Below are 26,925 nucleotides of genomic sequence, written 5' to 3' on the forward strand. Positions count from 1 at the left end.
TTTAAGTATTTTTGCACACTTAGTATGCTCAGCCACCAACCTTTCCAACTACTAGACATGTCATCGAAATTTTGTTCAAAATTAATTAGCTTTTTCATGTGAATGCGGAAAAATAAATAACATGTGTGTTTGCATTTTTTAAATTATTAAAAAACGGCCAGGAAATAAAATTAATAGAAATAATTTTTTGCAAATCGTGATTTCTAATTATATACACGCACATCTTTTTCTGTTAAAAATTTATCACACAGTAGCTTACTGGATTGCAAATAGTATTAAAAAATATGGATTTTTTGCGACAGTGCTATTTTTATGAGATATTTTAGATCACAGGTCAAATCCGGCGTAGGCCGGTCGAATGTCACAATATCAACTGAACGCGAGATCTCCGACTCAGCGCTGGTCAGAAATTTTACGCAATTTTTTTTCGAAATTTTAAAATTCTGAGCTAATTTCAAAATTTTACTTAGAAACCAAAAATAACAGAAGTGACCTTTGACTTTGACCTGGAGCATCAAAGTTGGTGTTGGTTCAATCGGGCTCATCGAGAGGAATCCAAAAAAGTACACAATATGTGTTTTTGAAATTTCATTACGATGAGTAGATGAGGTATTATAAGATCTCAAATTTTATAAATATCCATATGTAACCCGTGCAAATGAATTTTATTTATTTTCTCTTTAATAAATTTGTAGTCAGTTTATAAAACAGGGTTTGCCGCAAATTTCATATAAAACGTGTGTTCAGCTAGTGTTTACATTATTGAGGACAACGGCGGATAGATATTTGACACAAGGTGTCGGCCAAAAAGTGGCTGCAGAGGACGCGAGACAAAGATGACACGAGTGCTCTCCGAGTTCGATTTGATACTGGAATCAGCGCGAGAGTCAGATTGAGCGCAGCAAGGACCGAGCGAGCTCAATTAGATGCTGAATACACGGGTGAGTCAATCTGACGCTGAATTTTCGCTCGTTCACTCGGTTTCACGCATATCGCGCGTTCTGCCAGACTCATTTTTTCTGTGGGTTTTTCTTCTTTCAGTTAACCTCCTATACGTGTATAATTTGTAAGCAATTTTACTGCTTTTAAAATGTGTTGCGTAAACAAAATACATAATCATCTTGATATATTTTTAGAAATACTCGTGACAGTACATATTGTTGAGAGTGCAAATTGGGAAATTCAACTACCGTCACACTCCTCTGCGGGGAAATGGAAGAACCTAGAGTGTGATTGGCAAAGCAAACCAATCTACGCTTGTACGGCTGCATTCTCCAATTCAACCGCTGCTCCAAAGATAGAAACTAACCCACAACAACATGAAGTTTCAAAGCAAGTGATTTAGCAAGAAGGGAATATTCCAATGAAGGAAATGTAATATCGCTTGGTTGCAGTGAAAATATTAGCCAGCTTGAAAATTCACGGCTGAATCAACCGTTAATTAAGTTTGGGGAATTTGATCTGTGCGCGAGAGCACGCAGGCAATAATATCACGCTCTGCCGTCTTCTTCGCCGTCGCTTGCTTGATCAAATTATCAGCCAATTAGCGGCATCGTCATGTCTCCTCTCAATAAGCTCCAATTAGAAATTCTCCTACTCTTCTGCCGGCTCGCCAAATTTACTTTTGACGTGCGTCGACTTTCGTACCACTATCGACCTGTGTTGTCGTTGTTGATGCTGTGTACAAAATTAATTAGCATCGCAACAGGGTTGTGCCAACTAATTCGTATACGCTCCCCTTCTTTCATTATCAGCTATCAGACCATATTCAAAGGAGCAATAATACAAGCCCATATACCGACAATCTAAATATAATGAAATGAAAAGGCTTCGTTGAATTAATTTTCCTTTGAAATAATGGTGAATGGTGTGGTCATTAAATCAAATTGGATATTAATTTCAAAGTGGAAAACCTCACAACAATTTTCATGCATGTAATTTTAGCCACAGTAGCAGCATTATAAGAGAATTTTGTACAGCAGGTAGGTATAACAATCATCCTAATTAAGAAACAACCAATCCTTGTGACGACCGCTTTTCAGTGAGCAAATATTTTATTTTTTAAATTTTACGCTATTCAATAAATTTTATTATCTGCATTACCCGCGCTGTTAATCTTCAAATGGCTCTTTCATGACTTTTCTGCAAAAATGTTATCACTGCTAATTTGCTGTCCAACTCCGTACGCCACACACCCATAAGGAGAGCTCGAGAGAGATCCATGAAATGACATTAGTCTCATTTTATTATGAATCTGGATGTTGCTAACCAGAAAATTGCTACCTCATTGTAGAAGAAACAGAATTTTTTGTTGCAGTCGTTAGAATCAGATTTATGGCAAACCATTTTTCCACATTGCACAATATTTCAGTGAATTGGTAAAGTCCGGTGCATGCTCGTTTAATCAAAGCGTTGGTTAGTTCGTGATTTGTTGCACCGACGTGAATACAGTCGCTGATTAATCATAGTGCACAAATGTGGAATGGCATCATTGCTATGCTTGATAGTGAGGTTGTTGGCCAGCATAAAAGTGGTGCGCATTGTGCTAAGCCGAACTAGATAATTGTTAATTGGAGACGTCCTTTGTTCAACAAGCGCAATTATTCCTGATTGCGAATTAGTGAGTGGTGCATCGCGGAGTTAATCCACCTGGCTGACGTCGGTGAAATACCTGCACGCCTAATTGGATTGATATAGGTAAGTGAAGAGCAAACATGCTTTAGCTGACTACTGTGTGCACAAGTCAAAGATACTTGTTCGCACTCGGTGACACCCTCCCTCTGGTCCCGCGTCGGTGGATTGGCAAATACAAATCACAAATTGCATACTCAAGGGAATCAGCTCAGGAGCCATGGAATTAAATTAAAAGAGCAAATTTGTGCATATTTAATGAAAGTGTGATTGTAATGAGAATCAAATTTTGAATGGTATAAAGGGAAAAATACGAATGGACCATTTAAAAAATAAATGCTTTATTTGCATTGCTCAAAGTTGTGTCTTCGGTCAAATTTTACTGCTGAATCATTTTAATTTCATATTATTATTTACTTGTCAAAAATCGAGATAAAAATTATTTTGGCAACATATACCCACGATAATATAATACAAAAATATAAACTTGAAATAAGAAAAAAATATTCATTGACTCAAAACTCTTTGTGGTATTTTAGCCAGGGCAGCTAAAAGTGAACATTTGAAGATAAAACTGTTCTTGGGCGTGCTCGGTTTGGACTGCCACTTGTTTCTGCCCCTCAGGCCTCCTCAGCAGTACTTGACGAGTAAAACGAAATTCATGCCGCAGTATTAGTTGCAGAACATTTTGAAATATCGACTGCTGCACAGAAACAAGATGGCTAAATCATATGCCACTCGCGAGATAACTTCTTCTTTGAATAATTCACTTATAGTCTATATTTCATTCTTGAATGATTGAAGCCTTTTCAAAGAGGGATTTTTGCAGCTCATTGTCAGTGCGGCATGATATTACTTTGTAATTGATCGTTATACATTTTTTCGCTAGTACTATTCGCCCTTTCTTGCTTACTATGCTACATATTTTGAAATTATTCATATGTATTTTATTATATGTGACATGAGCAAGAATAAACAATGATCAATGATAATATTAACAATTAGAAGCATAAAAAATGCCGCAGCTGTTAACCAAAGCAAAATCTGTATAAATATTTCCTACTATAGAGGCGGTTATTGTGTTAAAAAGAAATAGAGTAAATAATCGCTTAAAAATTGATTTTTTTTCAGTTAAACTTCTTTGAAAAGCAATTTATGTACCATTTAATCTTCTTTATTTGATGATTCATCTGCAGATTAGAAGTGAAAATTCTAGCGCAAACGGTCAATTTTCCAGAAAAGCCCTGCTTTCTACACATTTATTCTCTACACTATACCTTGCAGGCCAGGCCTTCCTATTTTTATGCCCAGCGAACGCGGAGGGCAAACAAAACCCTGGCTGGCGCAGCTCATTTCCATTTATCAAATCAAGCGAAAGGGCGGACGGGCACACTCTCGCAGCACAAAGTCGAAAAATCCCTGCTCTGCGTCGTCGGCGACGCGTGCATAAATTGATGAGCGGCCGCGGCTGCGGCTCTATATCACTTGATATACTCAGGCAAGTCGTCTCTGGATCGCATGCACAGTGGTCCCTTTTTCCGCCTCTTTCTCTCCACGCAGGCACCGGGGTGCCTGCTTTTCGCATTTGCGGCCGTGCCGCCGAGTGTATTTGTGTGTTGCCCAGGCAACTTTGTTCTGCTTGCTGCCTGCCTGTTTGTCTTGATATATTCGCGCGCGCATCATCATTTTCTCGCTCCCTTTGACTCCCGCCGCTGGCTAGGGGTCTCCAATAGCAACCAAACGATCTTTTGCGCGTTCGCCACCCAACTTCGCCCTTCTATGATCCATCTTTATGTATACCTCTCTCTATCAGTGTGCAAAGGTTTCTTTGAACGGTGCTTTGTGGCCACGACATGCGCACACCGCGTTTGTTTCTTTCCTATTTTTGCACAATCGTGATTTGCAGCGTCATATTCAGTACAAGCCCTTTTAAATTAGGCAAATTTTCTGTCTGGTGGTAAACGATAATATTTTTGTTTGGCAAACCAGATCGAATCAAAACATTATTTATATTGAAATTGACTATATATTCGACTTCAAAATCAACTAACAATTCCTGCAACTCTTATTATTAACATTTAAATTGGAAATTGTGCTTTGAGAAACGAATGAACTGTTGAAGTTGGATATAATATATCAATTAATAAAAAAAATCTATCGAAATCAACGACTGCGGTTCTACTAGTATAGCTTACGCGTTTAATTAGTTGCTGCACATAAAACACACATCAATCCAGATTGCCCTGGGAAAACGTGATTATGAAACGGTTGCATTAACCTAATTAACGGGAGTGCGTGAAATAGTCTGATTTAATTGCACCCCTATTTCACTCGTACCCCTTAGCGCACGCACACCCCAGCATGCCCGACGGTAAAGCTCAAGCATTGGAGATTGACTGACTGCAGCAGTGACTGCTGACTGACCATACGTTGGTGTAGTTGGCACGAAATGTGCGTTGGACATGCGAATTCCATTACGCCAGATGCCACTGCTCAACAATGTCAGGGGACGTGAAAAATGATCAAACACTGGCGAACTAATTATAATTATGAAATGTATTATTTCATTCTAGAATTTAATTTGGATAAAATTTTAGACTCTCTCAAACAATAATATTTTTCATGGAATTTTTCAGTGGTTATAATGTGTATAAAAGGATCCCTGTTAAGATGTTTATATTTATGGGCCCATTTCGGCTTTGCTCTTCACAGAATTAAGTCTTAACACGGTGTGTATGCCAGAAGTGGTGCCCTTTCTCACTTTTACTTTTATCTCTTTTGACAAGACATTTTTTGTGATTATTGACAAACACATATGTATGTATTTTTAAGTGAGAATAAACAAACATGAAGATAAACGTTGAACTACAGTCCCTAAAAAGCAACATTCAAAATTGAAGTTCAACATAACATTAATAGATGATCAGCAGGTCTATTTGATCTATTTTACCTCCCTCACATCCATAGAAGAAAAGAGCAAAATAAAATCAATGGGAAATATAGGGGAAATCGGTCCGTCTCTTGACGTATATTTTATATCGAAATAATTTTAACTGGTATATTTATAGAAATTGCGAAATCCTATTTTTCACACCCCCGCTATGTGTTTAAGCTTGATCACGGGGAATCCACCCTTATACAATTCATTGTGTATTTATTATAGTACAGTGAGCAAGAGAAGGGGTCAGTCAGTTGGAGACGAGGCAGGCGCCGAGGGTGCACATACCTATATATGTGTTTGGTTTTCAGCTAACTGCTCGTGCCGCGCTCTCACTGATTGACTCAATGCGTCTCGTGTGTGAGAGTGCGATTCAATTGACCAGTACGCTCACTTACCCTTGCACACCCTCCCATACCATCTACTGCCCTTATCAATCAAACGGAGTGCACGAGGAAGGGATGAAAATGTGCAGCTCTAACATGTAAAAATATTACAATTAAAATGAATTGCATGAAAACTTTTTTATCAGTGTGCCAATGCTACCAGGCAGATTTTGTTTCACAGCTATACAAATAAGAAGTTTCAAAATAATCAAGAAGAAACACATTTTTATTTTTTAAACAGTAAACGCTTCTTGCTGATATTCATGAACTGTTAGAAAGTTACTGCTAACAGTAGGACAAAAATGCTAAATTATTTGCTCCGAAGGGAAGAATTAACCTACAAAAAGATAAAGAGCTCGCGGATATAGGATGCTTTGAAATTTACTTTCTCAGGGTTACGTCAGAGTTTTTTTAATTTGATTTAAATTATAGGTCCCATTATTGTTGGTTTGTCAAGGTATATTAAAAATAATAGATTTGAAATCATTGATGGTTACGGTTAGGAAACTTAGAGTAAATTCAGGTAGTAAAACAAAAAAGTGTTTTGTTATTTTTTTCTGTTCTGAATGTGGGGATGAATGGGGCATATAGTGGCTCTGCTGATCTGCACTAAAACTATATTATAATTTAATCTAGGAAAACTAATGATAGCTTTGGGATTTTCTGGTTGTACACGTGAGGCTTAAATCTACGTACAAATATGATTTCAACTCTGGCGTAAATTTTACCAAATTTGAATTTTTATTTATTTAGCGACAAGTTGCACGTGCCGCACCACGTTCGACCACTGCATCGATAAAGAATAGATTAGTGTAGAAATTAGTGTTTTCGGGGGTGAGAGGGTGGCGTTGAGGGGTGTCGGGAGCGCGTGGCGGCGCCGGGAGGGTTGTGCGCAGGAGCGGGAGATGGAGCAGCGGGCGAGCGGCGCGAACCTTTTCGGCGGCCGGCATTAGCCTGCGAGCCGAGCGAGCGAAGACTCTGTGTCGCCTGCTGCCGGTGGAATCGCACGCCTGCACCACACCAGCACTGCACCCAGTCTTCTCCGGTTTGGTTTTGGCCCAGCAGCTGACTGACACCTTGTTCGTGCGTGACCTGTGCTGCGGTGGATTGCGAATTAGTGATTGTCGCTCCGATCCGTGCGTGCGCTGCTCGGTTTTTGACGCTGCGCTAGAAGAGTGAAAGAGATAGCAAACATGTGGTGGTTTCAGTTGTTCACGATGCTGTTGGCCGTGATGGAGATTATCCCGCGGAAAGTGACCGCAAGCAAGCAACACATTGTCATCTACTGGAACACAACCAATCCAATGTAAGTAGCCGAGGAGGCGCCGACCCGTCTGCCGGCGGACGGCCGCTCGCCGCCCGCTAAACTGTCCACGCGCGACTGCCTGCTTTCTTGAAAGATAATCATTATATTTGCTTAAGTACTATCAGGGAAAATTTGGTGAAACTCCTGCTTTTCTATTAATTTTTCGAAGAGTCTAGGTATCAAAATTTTCCGGACTAGTTTGATTTGAGAGAAAATTTGATAAATGAAAACATAAACGCTTGGTATACTGGACGATTCTGGTGCTGCTCAAGCGAGAAAAAAATTAAATTGCTAAAATATAGGCTCAGAAGCACCGTCAAAATAGGCGATCAGCTGATTCTGAACAGGAGGGACATTAGAAAGAAAATTGCTTGAAATTAATTCTGAATAGTTAGCACTTTATTTATATTAATCAAATGTGAAATAAACTATCGCACTTAATTATGTGTTTAAAATAAATTTAAGTAACCGTGAGACTGCCAGTTGCATTTATCCGGTGCAATCAACGTCTCTAGTTATTTTCTTTTGAAAGCCTGAAATTCAATGTGCACGCTCAGCTGACGGAAAAAAAGTTGTCAAACACCTTTTTGTCGCGGCACAATGGCTGGTAATTAGCGATTCATCGCTGTACGCTGAATTCCCCCCATGTATATAACTCGCTCGTCAGCTCATTTCGCGCGCAAAACACAATCAATTTGGAGTGCACGTCGGCTGGCTGGGTTGGCCGACGAGCCGCGTGGCGAATTTGGTTTTAATCAGTCGGTCATGCTACAATTAATTCGGTTGCCAGGACGACGACGTGCATACGTGTGCGCGCCTCTTGAGCCACACACAAAATACTGGCTCGGCGCGCGGCTATTATGATCACACCTAAGGGGAGGCGCACACAGCCAGACCTCACTCGTATGTATAATGAAAGGCGTGCGGAAAAAGCGCCTGCTTAATATTATGTAGGGTTGCCACGAAGCAGAGACGTGAGCTCGCCACTTACAATTAGGCTTCTCCGGACTGTGCCACTAAGACTGTGCCAGCCTGTTCATTGAACTTGACACTTCTCAATTGGAGATGGACTTTCATACAGCCTCAGGGATCTTGCGTCAAGTGTTAGCTCTCTGACACATTTTGTTGTTCCGCCAATGTAAATGAGTGAATTCCGACAATATTTGAGAGAGTTCACCGTCTGTTAAAATTCGTGAGTTGGGATGTCATTTTCCTTAGAACCACGAATTAACCGCATAACTGTCATTGAGACGGTCAGTCCTTCGCTTTTTTGCAATTCAGTATTTTCGGTGGAACCATCTGATTTTTTGTGTCATTTTAGTGTTTCAAATAAAATGGATTTGCCCAGCAGAGATGTGGCTAGCTTGAAGGGGGTCAATAAAATTAAAATCTGTATATCCGAGGTAATAAAATCCACCTTCTGGGCAAGTGCTTGGAGCACGCTTCAACCCTTATTTTTATTACTGCGTGAATATAAAAATTATCAGAGGTAAAATGCCATTAAATTTGTAAAGTTAGAGAAGTAGTAAATTTAAAAGTTTCGATTTTACGACCTGCACGAGTACTTTACAGCAGATTATTTGTGCACGTACCAAACGTGAAGTGAGCCAAAGAGAGGAAAAGCGTGTAAAAAAATCGAACTGTTAAATTTTGTCAAACGCAAATCTACAGGTGTTTTTTTCATTATTGAAACATCAAAATTTAAGTGTATGGCTCCATGGCCTCAAACATTTATTTAAACAGTTCTAACGGATGTTTATTCTCAAATTTTCAATAGATCAAAACCAGAAGCAATGGCGGCACTTCTGATTTACAAGTTTACTAACCCTTTTTAGGAGGACAAAGCAGGAATGAGCCCAAAGCTTACCAAATAAAATGTTGAGTGCATGGTGTCTACTTAAATTATAATGATGAGCATCTACAAGAATTTAAAAATACATATGTTATTTTTGTTTGGTTGAAAAACATTTTTATTTGTCTATCGCTCCTCCAATATATGAATTCAAAAAAAAAGGATAAAAGGCTCCCACACACTGTAATTGCTTTAATCTACGATCCATTTTTTATCGGTTCACATCTTTCGAGATGGGCGAGCCCCTGATAGTGAACAACCTGCGAAAACTTCGCGTCCCATTAGCATCGCGAACAAATAGCTTGTGCACATTATCGTAATTACAATGCGATAGAATCAAATTTAGGTGTAAATCAGCCCGCACTCGACCCCCAAACATAGCTCCAAAGATCAGGAAGAACGATTTTAAAGACCATTAATCATTTAGTCTGTTTTAAACAAGAACGTTACTTATATAATGTGCAGTATTGATTTAATTACTCACGCCCATTTTGATTCATAGAACAATTCCAAAAATTATTTTAGTTAATAAGTACATTTCAAAATATAAGTTGTTTGTTTAATAACCGAAATTTTAGGCGTCTTTTCATTAAAATTCATCTTTAAGCTTGCCACGTGTAATATTTATTTCCATATTTTACCGGGATATCTATTAATCCTTGTCAGAGTTATCAACACTATTTACGATTCTTATCAACATTAGATATAGACCACTTGGACTTGGCGATCCTTGCAAATAAAAATTGAGAAAAATTGTCGCGTGGCAACCCTGCGGCTAAACTGCTCTCGCTGCCGAACGAGACATCAAGAGGCGGAGGGAGGGGGGGCCTCGCACAATAATAATGAGAGTGAGTGAAAGAGTGAGTGAGGTGGTATCAAATGATGCTGCAAAGGTGGAATTATTCGCAGCCATGTTGCCGGCTTTGCCGCACACTCGCTCGGGCCTTGACTGGCTGCTGCTGCCAGCGAGCTGCCCATTAACCCGTCTGACCACATTTTTCCTTCCCCAGCCGATCTGTGGACACACTCGCTGGCTCGCAGACGTGGTGCATGCACACGCTGCGCTGAAACACACACCCCTGGCTTCGTCGGGGCGGAGGAAATTTTCCGCCCCGTGTTTTCTATTGATCCACCGGCTGCCGGCGGATGATTAATTAGACGTACTGGACGTGTATCACGAGTGCTAGCCAGGCTTGATTTATGGTCGGAAAGTGGAGAAACTGCGGCTTGGCTGACTCTTGCGCTTCCGAGCCTTTGTTTCTGAATTTTCCAACGTTTCGCGGCGTAATTGACGCAATTCAAGTTTAGGTGCGCTCAGCGGCGTTCTAGACTCGAGTTTGTTTTCTTCTCTGCAAAACACTGAGCCCGACTAAGCGGTTTTCGGTGCTTATGCAACGCGCCAGACGCGCCTCCCAAACGGGCTGCCTAATTTTACCCCTAAGGTTGTGGAATTCTCACGGGCTCATTTATACCGTCGATCTCAGTTCTCTAAACGGACTATTCTTGAAACTTACTCCAATATTTATGATTTAAGACCTTTATTTACCCTGCTAAAATTTGTCAAAGGTAATAAAAAAGCTACCACATTGTATTTTAACGGCATGGATAATCAGGAAAAATCTGTAATGAATTCCGCTACTTGCTACCAGAATTTTTTTCTACCTTTTAAATCAATTTGATGGCTGGAATCAAAATAGTTTGAAAGCGAGAACAAAGGGAAATAAAATAAATGAAATAATAATAGTACAATTTGACTGACCAGTTCAACAGCCGTGAACTCTTATAGTAATTACATGTCTGGGTAAAGTCTTTGCAAGAACAAAATAAAGTTTACATTTACAATTGCAATATAGTTCATTTGGTTTTATAAATCATTTTTTAAATTGCTGCAGTATTTTTTTCAGATTTTAACTCCACAAAATACTTGCATGCTTCTAAAAAAACTGAATCAATTTGCATCTATACCCAATCTCATTTTTAAATTTTATATACACTTCGGTTAGAATTATCTCAAATGATTTGATTTATTTCGCTATTAACGTTGAACTATTACTTAATGGATAAAACTGAAATGAAGGCATTCTTGTGAAAACATGCATAATTTTAATCGATGTGGATTGAGATAAAAGCAGAACATGTAGTTAAATAACATGATTAGTTTTATTTGACTTCAAAAAACACCATATGGTTGAAAATGTACGCTCGAAATGATAAATGTTTACTAAATCCTAAATACGCAGGTTGCCCATCAAGCTGGATTCCAAAAATAAATATTTACTCCGATGCTCGTGGTAATAATGTACACTAAAACTAAACGAAAATTGAATTTGTATGTTTTCCATCGTTGGTAAAAACATTTCTCTTTTTCCTTTACAAGTGATTGCAAATTTCTAACTAGTGCAATAAATAATAAATTAGATCACTACGTATCAGGTTCAAGTCGACACGGTTTAAGCCGAAAAATCAATTTGGCACGGACTTATTACCAGGGTTTCACACTTGAAAAACCACAAACCGATGTGCTGTCGAACCAACAGCTACGAATTCACAAAGTTTTGCGGGCGAACTGCTTCTCGGCAGTCTGCACACACAAGCCACACGCACACACGCGGGTGTGTGTATGTGTTTTGGCAAAAGATTAAAAAGCCACACAGCAGGTGGAGCGTTCTCGCTTGGGAAAATAATCGAATTTAGCCGCGCGTTGATTGTTCAAAAGGTGTCAAACGCAGGCCCCGAGCGAGTGAGCGGCGTCGGCGGCGCGCGAAATAAACACGGCGGCAAATAGCGAGCGCATCGGCAAACATGCACGCGCGCACGTCGGTTTGATCCGGCAGCGAGCCGGCCAGCATCCGTAATTGGGACCAATTGAATTAGCAAACGCCCTGCCACATAGCTACACCGCCGCTCGACTGAATAAACAAATTCTAGCGCGATACAAGTGCCAGAATCCCCAACGCTTCTCTCGTGGGGCTTTTTCAAAGATGGCGTTTTTAGCGTTTCTGCATGGTAGAATGTTTGAATAGTTTCAACAGATCAAGTTCAATATTTGATCTTTCTTTGAATAGCAGAGAGAAACATAAATAAAGATCTCTATAATTAATTTCAGTTTAATTTAATGTATACACACTATAATATATTTTACCAACAAAGATTCTTGAACGAAAGATTTTGCTGGTTGAAATCCTTTTTTTCTAAAAAGCTTTGGAAAGCAACAAATTATTTTCTTTGTTTCTTAAAATAGAAAAATTTGACAGAGATGATTTCAGAACGGATATGATGATAGTTTAAAATCATATTTACATGCATTTTGGAGGTTTTAGTACCCAATTTGTTTTCAAAGATATGTCGTACGAAAAGAATGAAACTGAAAGATTTTTAAGTTAATTACTTTGATTACTATCATGAGGATGTATAATTGTTTAAAGGAGATGGATTGCGTTAAGAACTTTGTAGCAAATAAAACATGAGATGGCTAAATTAAGTTAGTATTCCAATTTTACCCTTTCGCACAGGAGGTTTTATGGGATGTTGACTTGACCGTTAAGAATAAAAACTTGTCAATAATTGTTAAATTAATTTGTTTTCCCATCTTTAGAAAATAATTTGAATTCAGATCGGAATCATAAAAGCCATCGTTTCTCTAAGTGCCAAATTTCTCAAGAAGGCAATATGTAGCTTCAAAATGAACAAATTGAATAATGGTTTAAAAGCGGCACCTCAAAATCAATTGATTACACTAATAATTGTAAAGTATTTTGTTGACCAATCATACACCTTGTCGACTTGATTTAACTTTGATTAAACCTTAAAAAGTTGAACTGTGGTAAAATTTGTAAAACAATTAAAGTTTTAAAATAAACGTCTATAGTTATTTCTAATATGATGTTAAAACAATCAGAGTTAGATCCACTTAAAAATCAGTAAATGTCAAATGGATGTTACAATTCTGTATAATTGTTACGTTGTACATATTTCAAGCATTTTTCCAGTTGAAAAGTATTTATCAGTTTGAATAAGGAGTTTGACATAGAAAAAAATATTCTTGTCAATGAGAGGCTACGGTATTTTTTGGAGGTCCAAATCCTACAAATATTTATTTGCAAACTCAAAATTTTTAATGATGGGTTAATGACCCGTATTTAGTGACAACTTCTTGTCAAAATATTTTAATCTGAATAGGTTACACCCTAGCCATATGAAGAAGGCTTAAACCACAAAATCCATTCCTGCGTGCATGCCTTTATAACATCTATATATACTAAATTTCATTTGGCGCATAATCCAGGCGCGTGGGTAGGTCAAACAAAAAGGGCCGAAAGCCAGCGTCCATCAGCACATTGGTGAAAACTAAGCAATTTGCGGGCAAAACGCCTGTTTGCTCTCGCCGGTCGTGGGCATGCAATTCTGATATTATCCACAGATCGCATCAGCAGAGCAAACAAACACAAGCAAGTCGATGCTGAAAAACACACATTCTCTTGCTCTCTCGTCGAGCGGGCAAAGAGCGTAAACCTCGGCAGCAGGCCGTCTGCATTAAGTGCACTAATAATTATAATGCCCCGTGTAGAGAGAGGGAAGACAAGCGGAAAGAGCACCCTTTCCATGCAGGGTTGTGAAAAAACTGGAACTCAAAATAGAAAATTTAAACGGAGCGGTCACTAGACTGAATTTTAAGTTAATGTTGAAATATTAAGTTATAAGTTTTTGCAATTAATTTTTACTTTAGTGAAAAAGGATCTGTTTTTAGATATATGTATCTCATCATTTCGACGAAAGACTACTATGGAAAGAAAATATTTTGAGAAACCAAAAATCTTGATTTGATTAAACTGTCCATATTTTGATATGGGGTAAAATTTGGTTTGCGAATTTTCATTAAGGGTCCTATAAATGTAAAGACTTTGCTATCCTTTGCTCTCCTGGTCCAGAATATTGTTACTATTAGCTGTATTCTTGGGAGGATTTGACTCGATTATAAAATCCTGCTGAAAAAAATGAAAGTATGTCTATTTAACTTTAGGAAATGAATTACTGCTATAGAAATAAAAGAACCTCTTTAAAATTTAAACCCCGATTGCTGCTGTTTATCAAATCTTGTTTGCTAACAATTAATAAGTGTGTGTGGGTGTGTGACATAAAGACATGTAATTAACATGATGTATTAAATAGTTTAGTTTTGGCACTTTTCATTTTCTGTATACAATGAATATTTTTATTATTGATACGGTGAAAATGAAAAAGCATTAGAAAGGAAGACAGCAGAAATACAACTAAAAACATTGGAATCTACTCAGATGGTTTCTCCCTCGACTTAGCTCTCAATATTCCCTGACCGAATGTCTTGCAAACTAGTGGTATTTTTTCTCGCTGGAGCTGACAGAGCAAAGCGTCAACTTATTGGCTCACTTTAACACGAAACGGCCTGTTTTTCACATCCCCGGCGGTGCTAACGAACCAACTGACCCCTGAGTGGTTGCTCCGAGTCTTGCATGTGTACCAGAGTGAGCCTGCGAGCCGCTTGCCGCCGCCGCACTCACCAAGATAAAACGTATTGATTTTCGCGTTGCTGACTTTGGAGAGCGGGCATATCGCGCGCCAAGAGTGCCTTCGCTAGCCTACTCCTGCTATTCCCGCCGTGGACCTTTTCAATAACTCGAGCCAACACCGACCGCAAACACACGACCGCACCAGCAATTTTTCCTTTGCTCCGCACACCTTTCGTCCGTCGGGCTTTTTTCCCAGACTGAAATTTGCTCTCGTGGGCACAAACTGCCCTTCACTTCGCCGCTGTTTTGTTGCTGCTGCCGCCGGAATTTGTTTGCTCTAGAGCCGATATTTGAGCAAGCCCTCAAAGTATGTGATTCGTATGGGTCATCATTTTTGGATTTTATTATTAAAAAAACTTATTTTTGTTTGAAATGAAAAAGCTATATGTATTTTACTGTGCCAAATCCTTTTTTCTTTCAATCTTTTTTATTTTATTTAAAATCCGTGATGGACTTACAGAAAAAAACCCGGAGCGTGTCGAAAATTCAACGTTAAAATTGCATGAATCCAACTTAAATTGAAAAGGATTAACTTAAAAATGAAAATAATTAGATTAAATGAAGAAAAAATCAAATTAAAAATCGTAGCTTAATTAGGAGTCAGTCAAAACCGCATATAGAGTGACAAGACCACGAATTCCAAAAATTTCCGTGCTTGTTTAACGCCCTGGACTATGGAAAATCAGATCGGCGCAGAAAAGGAGGATCGGACATGGCTTTCGTGCATTTTCTGGGCGTGCCAACCATAATTCACGGCACCCTATCGTGCATCTAGTCGAAAACACGTCGTCGCGAGCAATAATAATTATCTCTACTATAGTATACCGTGAGTCGAGCATGAACTTGAAGGGCATTATTTTTTCCGCGCCGAGCTCATCGCTCTCTTTACAATGAAAGAGCGAACCAACCAACGGCTGAGTTGGGATTAAAAATAAACTGGGCCATGTGATCGAGTGGCTACCAGCATCAAATTCACTTTTATATCACACACACGCGCGCTGGAATAATGAGCCAGACCCTATTTTTTCTGTGGCCAGGCCCGCGTGTAATGATTCCCTAATTAATTTTCCGCCCTCCCCAAGAGCTGCCGCTCCTCCCCGGCGCAAAAGATGTGATGATTTATAGCGAGCGGGTCTGCGAGCGGTATTTATTATTGTTGCCACGAGCACTCCAAGCAATATAACGAGCAGAATGCTTCAATTGTTCCTGGATTTCGGAGTATTATGTGTCTCAAAAGGAGGAAAATCGTTTCTCAAATGAGACGGTGACGCATCTGCTCTTTGGGGAGCCAGCCGAAAATTGTGAAATTGAGATAAATCCTCCTTTTTAATAGAATGTTCAAAAGGGAGAAAATTGTCAATTTCCAACGGTTTAATGAGGGAAATTGAATATTTAGCTCCAAAGACGAATGTATTTTTTGATTGAACCGAATGTAAAATGATGAAACACGTTTCTTTAAATGCATTTCTTTTCTAGCTAAACACTTTCTTTTGTACATACCCCACTAGGAACAATTTTTAAGTAATCGTGATTCCAATATATCTCAAAAGCAAATTTCAAAATTCAAATTTTCCAACTGTGCTCCAATAAAAACTGTTAAGCGAATTATTTGATTTATTAAATAAAGTTCTTCTTGATTTCTATGGAGTTAGTAAAACTTATTTAAATGCGTGAGTTCTGGTAACAACGTAGTAAATAAGCGTTGCAGGCTGTTAAAAAGAAGTACTGCCAATCACTTTTCTAGCTTTTTCTAGTCCTCGATTCCGTGTGAGAGAGAGAGAGAGAGAGAGCCCTTTAAAAACAAAAGAAATGAATTTCCTGCCAGCTAATCAATCGGATCCTATTTTCCACGTCGGCGAACAAATGCACTCTCTTTGAAGTTGCAGCGACAGACAATAAAAATGAGAGGCTGTGAAAAGCACCGTAAATTCATTCAAAGCCGCGTGGAAATTTCAATGGCACCTGTTTTTTATGTGTGTGCATTCGGAGCCATCACGAGAGAACAAACCAGCCTTTATTACCTTTTGGCAAGAAAACGGTGGCTTGGCTTCAAAGACGACGACGAGCAGTTTGTGTCCCCGGAGCTGAAAGCAGCCAACGGCGTGCAGATAAGAACGAAGAGGGATGGATAATTACGCCGGCAGCAACCAGGGAGGCGAGCAGGGTCAAATAAAATAAAGGGAACATTAGAGCAGATAGATCAAGGCAAAAAGGGAAGAAGCTGCGCGCGATCTATGCGAACGATTCCTACGGCAGTAAACAGCAGGGTGGCGAACTTTATATATGTGCTCGGCTCGGCGGCTTAAGAGTATGCAAGTTTCGATTTCACAGAGCGCTCCACCGGAGGGAGCTTTGCTTAAAAGGTGCGCACAGACTTCCGAAAAGTTTTACCAGCATAAAATTTTCCTTGAAGATTTATTTACCTGTCTGAATATCCATCTGAGAAGAAAATTTCTGGTTTTCTCTTCAGTGCAACTCAATCGTGTACATATTTTCTGCGTTTAAAGCGGCAACCTCAGTCTAAACACACAGTTTTCCTGGGTTATAACAAGATTGATGCATTTTGGTCTGTATCCTTTCAGGCAGTGGAAAAATTTGTTTAGGGAATACATTTTTTTTAATTTAGAAAAAGTGTTGAAGAAATGCAAACGCAAATTTGCTTCAAGCTATTATATTTTAACATTTTCGTTGATACATTTAATAGCCACGATGCTATGCAGCAAACTCAAATTCACAGCCCTAGTAATAAACAAGAGAGGGTCGCATATTTCCGGGAAAAGTGGCGGGGGGCGAGAATTGTCACGTGTTGCCCTGGAAATGCAGCAGCTCTGAAATGGATTTTGGCAGCGCGGGCGCCTTTCCCCCTTGCCCTTTTTTGTTATTTCGTCATTATTCGCCGAGGATTGATCCATTTTGACCCATAAAACACACCACATTCGCACGATGTATCTGTGTGTATATGTATGCATGGACGCCGACCACTCGCCGCACACTGGCGTGTTTGTTCTGATCTTTTGGCAGCCAGCGATACATGCAGTAGCACTTTTCTCTGCACACCAGAGAGGAAACACCAGCAATAATAAACTTATCCGTTGGTTTTCACAAGATACATGTTTTGCTATTTGATTTATTTGCTTTAGCCTATTTTTTTGCTCTGCTCATTGCTTTTAAATTGAAAAATACGTATTTTGACTGTCAAAACACAAATCCACTCTTTATTTTCCCTAAAAATTTATTGCGACGCGCTACGGCTCTAATAAATTTGCACCCTGTTCCCAACGAATATTTTAAGTCTAAAAAAGCTCTCAAAAGAAAATTCATACCGAGCCAAATCTTTATTTAATATTCAAGAAATTTTTACGACAAAGGGTGCTTTATCGAAGGAAGACGAGTGCTGGTTCAATAAAATTTTAATATTCCGAGGAGCCTAGCGAAAACGACGTGCATATTTGGAGTGTGTCGATAGGGGTAGTTTAGCAGGCATTCACACAACCCTTGGGGCGGACGTGATACAATAAAAGTTTGCTGCAAACTCGATTTGCATACAAAAGGGGCACGCATTAGAAATAATTTATCAGATGGCGGGCAAGGCGCCTCTTTGTGAATTTGTCGCGCGGGTCGGGTGCAAGCAAGCGTGCTGGCCAGCCGGACACAGATATATATATTGCCTAACAACGAGCTCAGTCAGATTTTCTTCCCCCGAGATGATCCGAGCCGCTGATAGTGTAATGCGCGCCAGCCACCGGGGTTGGATGCACTTTTCACCCCTGCCCTAGACGATCAAACAGACAGGAAGAACAAGGTTGAAAGGAGGCATCACGACATGCTCGTCCTTTTCAGAACTGTCGTGTGTACCGGCAAAGCTTTAATTGTATGGAAAACCTACTGTTAAACAACCCTTAAAGTCTATATGAAAATATATTGCTCAAGGATAATTCAACCTGCACTTAAAGATGCTGCGCATAACCAAGCTTCCCAACATGCAATTAAAATTTTCATGGCATTAGTATATAGTGCCTCTGGGAAAATTGTTAAGAAGTTAGCAATTTCATCTGCAAGGTAGTGACTTTTCCACGAGGAAAGGCGAGGCCTCTGTTTAGAATAAAAATGTTTTAAAGTTATGGATGATCGGTTTTACCATGCACTAAATGTGTATAGATACACTTTGAAACGCTTGAAGCCATTTCAAATCAACTGAATCACCTGGAAAACTTTCTGAACAATAGAAAAAATTTGTAAGCGTTTGAAAAAATTAATGATATTTAGGTTTTTGGTACGTTTATTGATTCCGATTTTTTTCAATTTTATATCTAAGATCATTTGGGATTGGATAATTAATACAAGATTCCTTCGCTTCATTGCGCACATAAAATAGATGGTAAAAAATGTGATACACAGAAAAACGAGCATCTCTTTTACTTTTTACATTTTATCTGGAGAGAGATTCATTTTAAGAAACAGGTTTCATTTGCGATGATTTCTATATTAAAAATCGTAGTAAACAATACAAATTTTTAATGAAATTAAAAAAAAAATGATTTTTCTTTGAACTATTCAGTAAATTATTCATAATGAAATGATTAATGCTTCAACAATTCCTATTGTTTGAGAAAGTCTGATAAAAATTAAACTAAAGCAAGATTTTATAAGCAAAAATTTGCAATTCTAACAGCTTGTTTAAAATGTATTCAGTTTAAAAACAAAATGGGCTCATGAAGATGAATATTCTTCCGGTTCTTGAGCAGCATAAAGTGAGAAAAAAATAAAAGAAAGGAGCAAAGAGATGACCGAGAGACGAGCCTGTATATGCTTCTGCTGCTTCTGTTGTGTAATATTATTGATCAAACTGCTGGTGCTGTGATGTGAATAGGTCTCTCTCTGCTCATGTGTAGGGGTGCACTCTCTTTCTCGTCAGTAGCAATATTATCGTGTGTAAGGCTTCACTCTTATTTCGCCGGCCTTCTGCTTTTCTGCGCGCTCTCTCTCAGGAACGCAAATATACACACACACATACAGCAGTATGTCAGACTGAAGAGGAACACGCAAAAGGTGCACACACGTGGAGTCAGAGAGCAAGGAGGAGAGACGAGCTGAATGAAGAGTTTCTGACTCTTTGTGTGTATGTATCTGGAAAACGGCTAGGGGAAAACAAATTATTGGTTTCTGATTGACTGGCGTTGCGAAGGGGTGGTCGATATCGATGGTGAAAGGTGTGCAAATAAAAGCGACGCACAGATATCGAACTTGAATATATCTCGAGCCCGGCCGGAAATGGACAAAGGCACTTGGGCCAGTGCCGAAGAAACCGAGAACAAACGCGATTTCCGCCGTGGACCCTTGCTAAAGTTTAAAAAGTTTTTCCTCGTTGTGGACGGATGTGGGCGGATGTTTAGAGGTCGATCTTTTTAGCGATTAGTTGATCTTATTTTCCGTAAGTTTGTTTAAATCCAATTTGCTGTAGAGGAAACTTTTCCCAAGGTAGCTTACTTTGAATCGGCTTTAAGAAAATGGCAGTTGAGAGGAAAAACAAATTCAAACTTCACTCTTGCTGTAGCATAAAAACGCCGGCTTATTTAGCCAATGAAATGCTAGGATATTATGAATGTTTTCATCAGCATTTCAAATGGGACACGTGAAAAGAGATGAGATTGATAAAAGCAATAATTGTAGCTGTCGAACTCTCAAAAGAAGGTGCATTGCATTGAAACCACTAATCACATTAAAGAGCTGATCGTTTTGAGGTATCACGTATTACGGTTCAGGGGATGTCAATTGAAAATTGCTTATTGTATAAGAGTAATCATCCATAGCCAGGCAATATGCCGTTGTTGAGTATTTTGAAATGAAGTACGGCTGACACCCATCTCAATGAATTCCAAAACAGCACCTTCTAAGTTTCCACTGGGCGGAAAGAGAGGCTCGACACGACTGCTGGAGAGGCTAGTTAAGCCCAAAGAGATCGTAAAATTAAGTCCTCTCTACTCGACGGGCTACACCCGTTGCAAAGCGGGCGCACAAAAAATCCTTTCAAGCTTCGAATCCAACTGGCGAGAGAAGCAGCGCACGAATTATTTTGAAAAGAGAGCAAACACACCTTTGCTCTGACTCGCGCGCTCTACATTCGAGCTGTGCTACAAAATCTCGTATGCATTTAGTCGATCCAATTAATTAAACACCTGGACTAGCAGTGCCAACGCGACAGCGTAAAAACGCTCCCCTTTTTCCATCTTGCTTTTATGCATGGTTCGCGGCGCTGCTTCCTATTTACGCATGCAAGGCGAGACCTTCTGCCCTGCTGGCCGAGCTATTCGTCTGTGTCTAGCCAAGTCTCGAATAACAGCGTAAAATCGTCTGTGCTGAAAAATTTATTTATAGGGGAAGTTGAGTTTTACGGAAACATAGAGGATAAATGTCAATTTTTGAAAAAATCTAAACAAAATTAAGCGTATTTTACTCAACGGCGCAGATTAATAATTTAAATTAATTAAAATATTTTTAACCACATTTGTTGATCATTGTTTAATGCTCCAAACAGACAGTTTTACGTCTTTCTAAATATTGCTTTGATACATCATTGCTAATTATTGAGCATACTTTTCAGTTACAGAAAAAATCTTTCCTCTAATTAAATTTTAACATGCATTCAAATTTCCACTGAAGATTGATTGATCTTTTTTTGTAAGATTATTAGATTACCGTATTTAAATTTACAATCAAATATAAATAGTGTTGTGTCGCACACACTTCTTTTCCAAGATGCGCAAACTTACACTTTGAGAATGATCTCTCTGCGGCCCGCACCTCAGTTGGTCTCGGCTGCAAGCCATTTAGAGCTGCGTGTGGATTTACGACGTGAGCTTTGCGCAGTGGAAAAGCAGGGCGTCACTTTTCATCCCGCGAGATGTGCATGCCAGGGCAACATTTGATCAAAAGCTCGCATATTTTTTTGCAGCCGTCGCCGCACGCGCGTTAATTCGAACTCCAATTGCGGCTTGATGAACGCAGGATAAATCTTTCGCGACTCATTTGCCACTTCACTTTCAGAGAAGCGACGAAAATATTCGGCTAATTTACAGTCTGGCGGACTGCGTGTCAAAGTGGCTGCTGAAAAATTGGCTCTCGTTAGTGTATGAGGCAGCCGCCATCAGCACCCAACGCAGCTTTGATATCACACGCGCGCTTCAAAAAACTGCTGCTCAGCCATTGAGGGTTTTCAGTCTGCTGGCTACATTCGATTTTCGTTTCAAAGGCCAGCTGCTGCAAATTCTGTGATTTGTAAAGTACTGGAACACATTTTTCGTAATTAATTGCAAGCTCATTCAAACGGAGCCAAATAATTGATGGGTTCTTTCCAAGCTTCAAAGAATTGTGCACTTCGTCCTAGTTAATAACCCTTTTTGATGCGGACGAAACATAAAAGACTAATTCTGTGTTTCGTGTAAAGTGCGTACTTTCAAGTGCGACTCTTCACTCCGTAAAAAAAGGACGCAGGAATCAAATTGCTGTTCCAAGAAGCTAATTGAATTTAGTTGTATTAAAAAAGGCACACTGCAGCATTCTAGCAAAAAATTGTACTTTTGAAATTATGGTTTAATCTTTTTTACCAATTTTCCTATAGACGTGAACTGAAATAAATCGTATTTTTCATAGTTATTTAACCAAATAAAAGAAATGAAAAATATTAGCTATGTAATTCTGATCGTCTTAAAATTTCATGAATGGTTTAGGAAAAAATCATAAAATTAAAATTATAACTAATTAATTAATTAATTGTTCAGATATGCAAATATGTATACTGGACGCAAAATATCTTACGACAGACTTATATCGTATGAAAGACATTTTTGTTCAAAATTCCTATATTTATATTTATTATACGGCGATGGGTTTCATAGCGTGAATGGGACGGCAGCTTCAAAGGTCTAAGCTTCTTTTCGTCCCTGTAATCTCTTAAAAAGTGTTATTAGGTCTCAGCAAAAATTCGCTAGTGGGTAGCGTGAGCCTCCTTCACCATTGAAAATCGACGTGGAGAGAGGCGGATTAAAGAAAATGTTAAATTTTACCCTCTCAAGGCAGTAAAAAGAGCTCTTTCGTATTTATCCAGAGCCGATCGGGCATTTCGCAGGTCGAGAGTCACTCAGCAAAAGCACCGATTAATGCTTTTTGACGGCAAAAAAGCGGCAGCCGCAGCACATTTGCACGCAACGACACTTGTCGCTGATCTCGGTGAAAAGACCAAATTCTGAAAGGCCTCTGCACTTGACGCACTCGAAAATCAGATATCATCCTCACTCTCGGCCGCTCTTTTTTGGCCACAGCAAGCATTTTGCTGCGCGCATCAGATAGAAATAAGAGCGGCGCTAATTTGCGGGTAAAGTCTTTTCCCACTCTGCGCGCGCCCTTAATCTGCCCTTTATTTCTGCGCTCTGCGTCTACGAAGGCGGAGAGTGTATAAAACGCTTCCCTTGTTGTTCCAAAATCCAACCTGACTGCCGGCTGACTGACTGGCAACAGCATACAGCACCCGCGGAAATGCTTTTAAACTTGCACTACGAGCTGTTGAGGAGCTCAAGCCGCTTCCAGACTGTATGCGTCGAGTGAGTTTAAAAGCGGAGTTTAGGGGATCCGCCCGAGTGCAAATCCTTGGCTGCCGACTTTCGATTTCAGCGAGCGAAAATATACATGTGTGCGCCTAAAAGAAAAGCACCAACGATGCCATCAAAGGAAAGTGGATTTGGCAGAGATTTTAGTGCGTGTGTTCGCAAAGGAATCTGGAAAGCGTAATGCATACCATTTACTTCATATACTCTTTCTTTTGCCTCCTTTTGAACGTTTGATGAACATGTCATTGCTCCTGCTTAACAATCAATCATGATGCTGTCTTATATGCTCATGAACTTATTTACTCACATAAGGGAGGATGACATAATTATATGTGATATATTGGTGATATATTGGATTCGTGCACGCACATTTTTACTATGTTGATGTAGGTCTCTATAGGCGAAATATTTTTATTCTTTGGTTTTAGCGATTAATGAAATTTCTAAAGAGTTAAATCCAATGCTATAACGTTAAAATTAGATTTTTGGAGCCAGTTTTCGTAAAATCAACTTGCTTTTAATGAATTGTATTATCTCTTATATCTTATAGTATAGTAAGCTTGTCCTTTTGACATGAAAAGTATTTTCGTTATAATGTCGGCAATGACACAACAATGTTGATGCTCTTTCAAAGTTGTACATTAATGAAATTTTACCTGAATGGAACAAAAACTGTTTCTCAAATTGATTTTGATGTATTTGGTCATAACTCCAATGCGCTGTAAATCACTGAAATTGTTGAAGCAAAAAATTAAGTCCACTGAACTTTATACGCATTACTCAATACTATACGTGAGTCAGATTACACGAACATGGAGCTTGAACTACTACTCTTATGAAATGCAACATTTGATATCAACTCAATTTTAACCCTAGCACTAATACAACTAATTAAATCTCCTGTGATCTGTGATTAATGGTTTACATATACTCAAAGCTATTAGAAATTCATGATCGTTTCTATATTAGGTAAAAAACTGACTCTTTCAGTAGTGTTTTCAAACAAATTTTTGAAACTCACGAGTGTTTTAATACACTTTGGTTCTTTAGCTATTAAGCTGGTGTTCTAATATTCATTTAAACTTACACAAAAATTTAATAATCTTCAACTCGAGAAAATTTGATGGAAGAATTTTTTAAACGTCATTTAGGCGGCGAAAAGAATCTAAAGACCTCATAAAATGAGCTTAATACCGTCGTGTTATACATGTTCGTTAAAATACAGATTCAAATGTGGCAACTCAACTTTGGTGATTACAAAATGACTTTTTAGTGTAAATTATTTAAGTCGACAACACTTCCCTTTCCGTCTCAAAAACGAATTATATGAATTTATGTCATAGAATATACAATGGAGAAGGGGGAAAGTTTTCTGGGCGCTTTATTCAGATTTAATTTTTGTATGTCATTAATAATTAAGGCCTGGCATTTTGTATTCAACTGAAAGTCTTGAGTTTTCTTAAGAAAGGAACCCTCTTCTTATAAGCGGAAAGGAAATACAGCGACATCCCATAAAATTCATTCGTTCATATTTTCCCACGAAAAAGTTTATTATTTGAACTTCGCTCGCGAGTCGCGACTGATCTTTCACCCTCTCTGTACAAACAAAACGAGCGACAGACGACGCGATTTGGATTTAGGTATGGAAGCGAAATAATCATCAGTGCGGCGCGGCGGCCTTTACGCCTTGCACCGCGAATTTCCCGGGGCGCTCCGCAATTTATTGAGCCATCAAGCACGCGGAGTGTGCGGCTTGATTTTCCCGCCAGCAGTCGGTCAAATCAGTCAAAAAGCACCTGCTGCTGGTGGCATGTGACCCGGCACACTGCACGCACCCGAGCAGTCGGAAAGAAACCGCCTGTCTCGCCCTTATTGAATCAATTTGCCCGATTTATTGGGCGCAATCAGTCTTGCCGCGCCACGCCAACCACTGCAGAACGATCGAATCATCGAGTCGCGCGCGCCAGCGAGCGACAAGCCCACAAGTGATTTTTTTTATTCAAGTCCTGCTCTTCTTACGCTAAGACCGGAAGTGGAGTGAATTAACATGCGGAGCCGGAACAAAGAAAAAGAGCTGCAGGCACTTTGCCACCCTGGCTGAACCGTCTCGACTTCTTCCTCCTTCTCTCGAAACCACCAAGATTCGGGCGCGAAAGTTTATCTTTGTGCCCGAATTAATTGAATAAATAACCGTACAGCCGCTAACCCATTTGAAAACCAACGAGCAAGGTAAATTTATTATTTTGCCTAAACGAGTTCAGAATACAAGCAAGCGCACATTTGAATTTAAACACTGCTGATCGCGTTTTCCAATCTGCAGAATATACTGCTGGCGTTAGAATGAATGATACAGCGTAACTCGCTTTTCAATCGACGGCGAGAATCCTTTTGAAACGACGAGACTGCATCAGTGAATTATAATTTGTAGCGCGCACAACAGTGGAAGGGCAAAAAACTCATCAAAAGCCGACCAGTGATTAATTACAGCAAATGTGCTCGCCCGAATTCACTTTGCGCCCGGCGCAAATAGGATTAAAAATATAAATATAGTGATTTTATCACACAACAGGGCGTATAGCGTTTTTTGCAAAACTAATTTTACTAATTTAAAAAAAAAACGAATGAGATACATTGGTTTGTATTTTATATTTTTTTTTTTTGAAAAGACGCTATGTTAAAATAATAAAATTAAGACCGATATCAAATCTTGGAAAGAATTGTTTTCCAATTTTTAATTTTTCATAATTAAAATGTTAATCAAATGGGAACGTAAATGGATCAATAGTATGTGATTATGTTTTTAAACTAAATCCAAAGTAAATGAACACGTATACATCCTAAATCTCACATTCATCACGGTGAGTGCCGCACGTGACCCGTTGGTGGGGAACTGCTCTTTCAGGTCCCTCAGAGTCTACGAGAGCTTAAACAAAAGGTGAATCATATTAATACCATACCATCTCAGATGCCGTTGGCGAAAAGGCCGACTCTCTATAATATCCTCCGTTAAATTGAGAATAAATTCCAAATTTGTGATTTTCACTTAATTTTTGAAACCACTATGTAGCAAAATACAGTATGTTTTCTTTGAGGTTAATTAATGAACATTTTATCACATTAAAATGTGGAACCTTTGAAATCTGGGGAAAAAATGCAAATCATTATCTAATCTACAGTGACGAGGTGAAAAAATTCCATATAGAACCTCATTAGCGACAGCCAGAAATGTCTGGTGTCATGCTTAAATTAACGACCTCGTTCAGTGAAATTGCGATTGATTGATTGATTGCACTCATATACATACAGTTGGCGAGTGGATCTGTCTACCGTGCAGCCTTGATGGTATCATAATGCGATTTTAATGAATAATGAGAGGACCAGTGTATACATGTTACAATCCATTTTACTTTGTTGTATATGACAAAAAATATGCAATAATTGAAACGATGAGTGCAGCAAATGTATGGAATATATTTCCAAAGCTTTACAAACAATATCCAGTAATAAATATGTAAATCATCACTTTTCAACAAAAGATAGCTAGGAAACTGCACCTATTTTACTCTCATATGAAAGGGTTTCATTTTTCCAATATATTCATTAAAGCTAGTTTTTCACATTACAGTAATAATATATCTCACACAGTGTTAGAAAAATAGACGA

At 39.0% G+C, this 26,925-nt stretch overlaps 1 protein-coding gene across 1 annotated transcript in view; it reads left to right on the plus strand.

The window, feature by feature from the left end:
* Positions 1-6,935: 6,935 nt before the first annotated feature.
* The window catches only part of Ephrin (ephrin), a 263,779-nt gene continuing 243,789 nt past the window's right edge, over positions 6,936-26,925 (plus strand). The window contains exon 1 of the mRNA XM_065493928.1: positions 6,936-7,261. Coding sequence (XP_065350000.1) covers positions 7,149-7,261 — 113 coding nt within the window. The 5' untranslated portion in view covers positions 6,936-7,148. The remainder of the gene's footprint in view (positions 7,262-26,925) is intronic.

This window comes from Cloeon dipterum, chromosome X (assembly GCF_949628265.1).
Source record: "Cloeon dipterum chromosome X, ieCloDipt1.1, whole genome shotgun sequence".
NCBI classification, from domain to species: domain Eukaryota; kingdom Metazoa; phylum Arthropoda; class Insecta; order Ephemeroptera; family Baetidae; genus Cloeon; species Cloeon dipterum.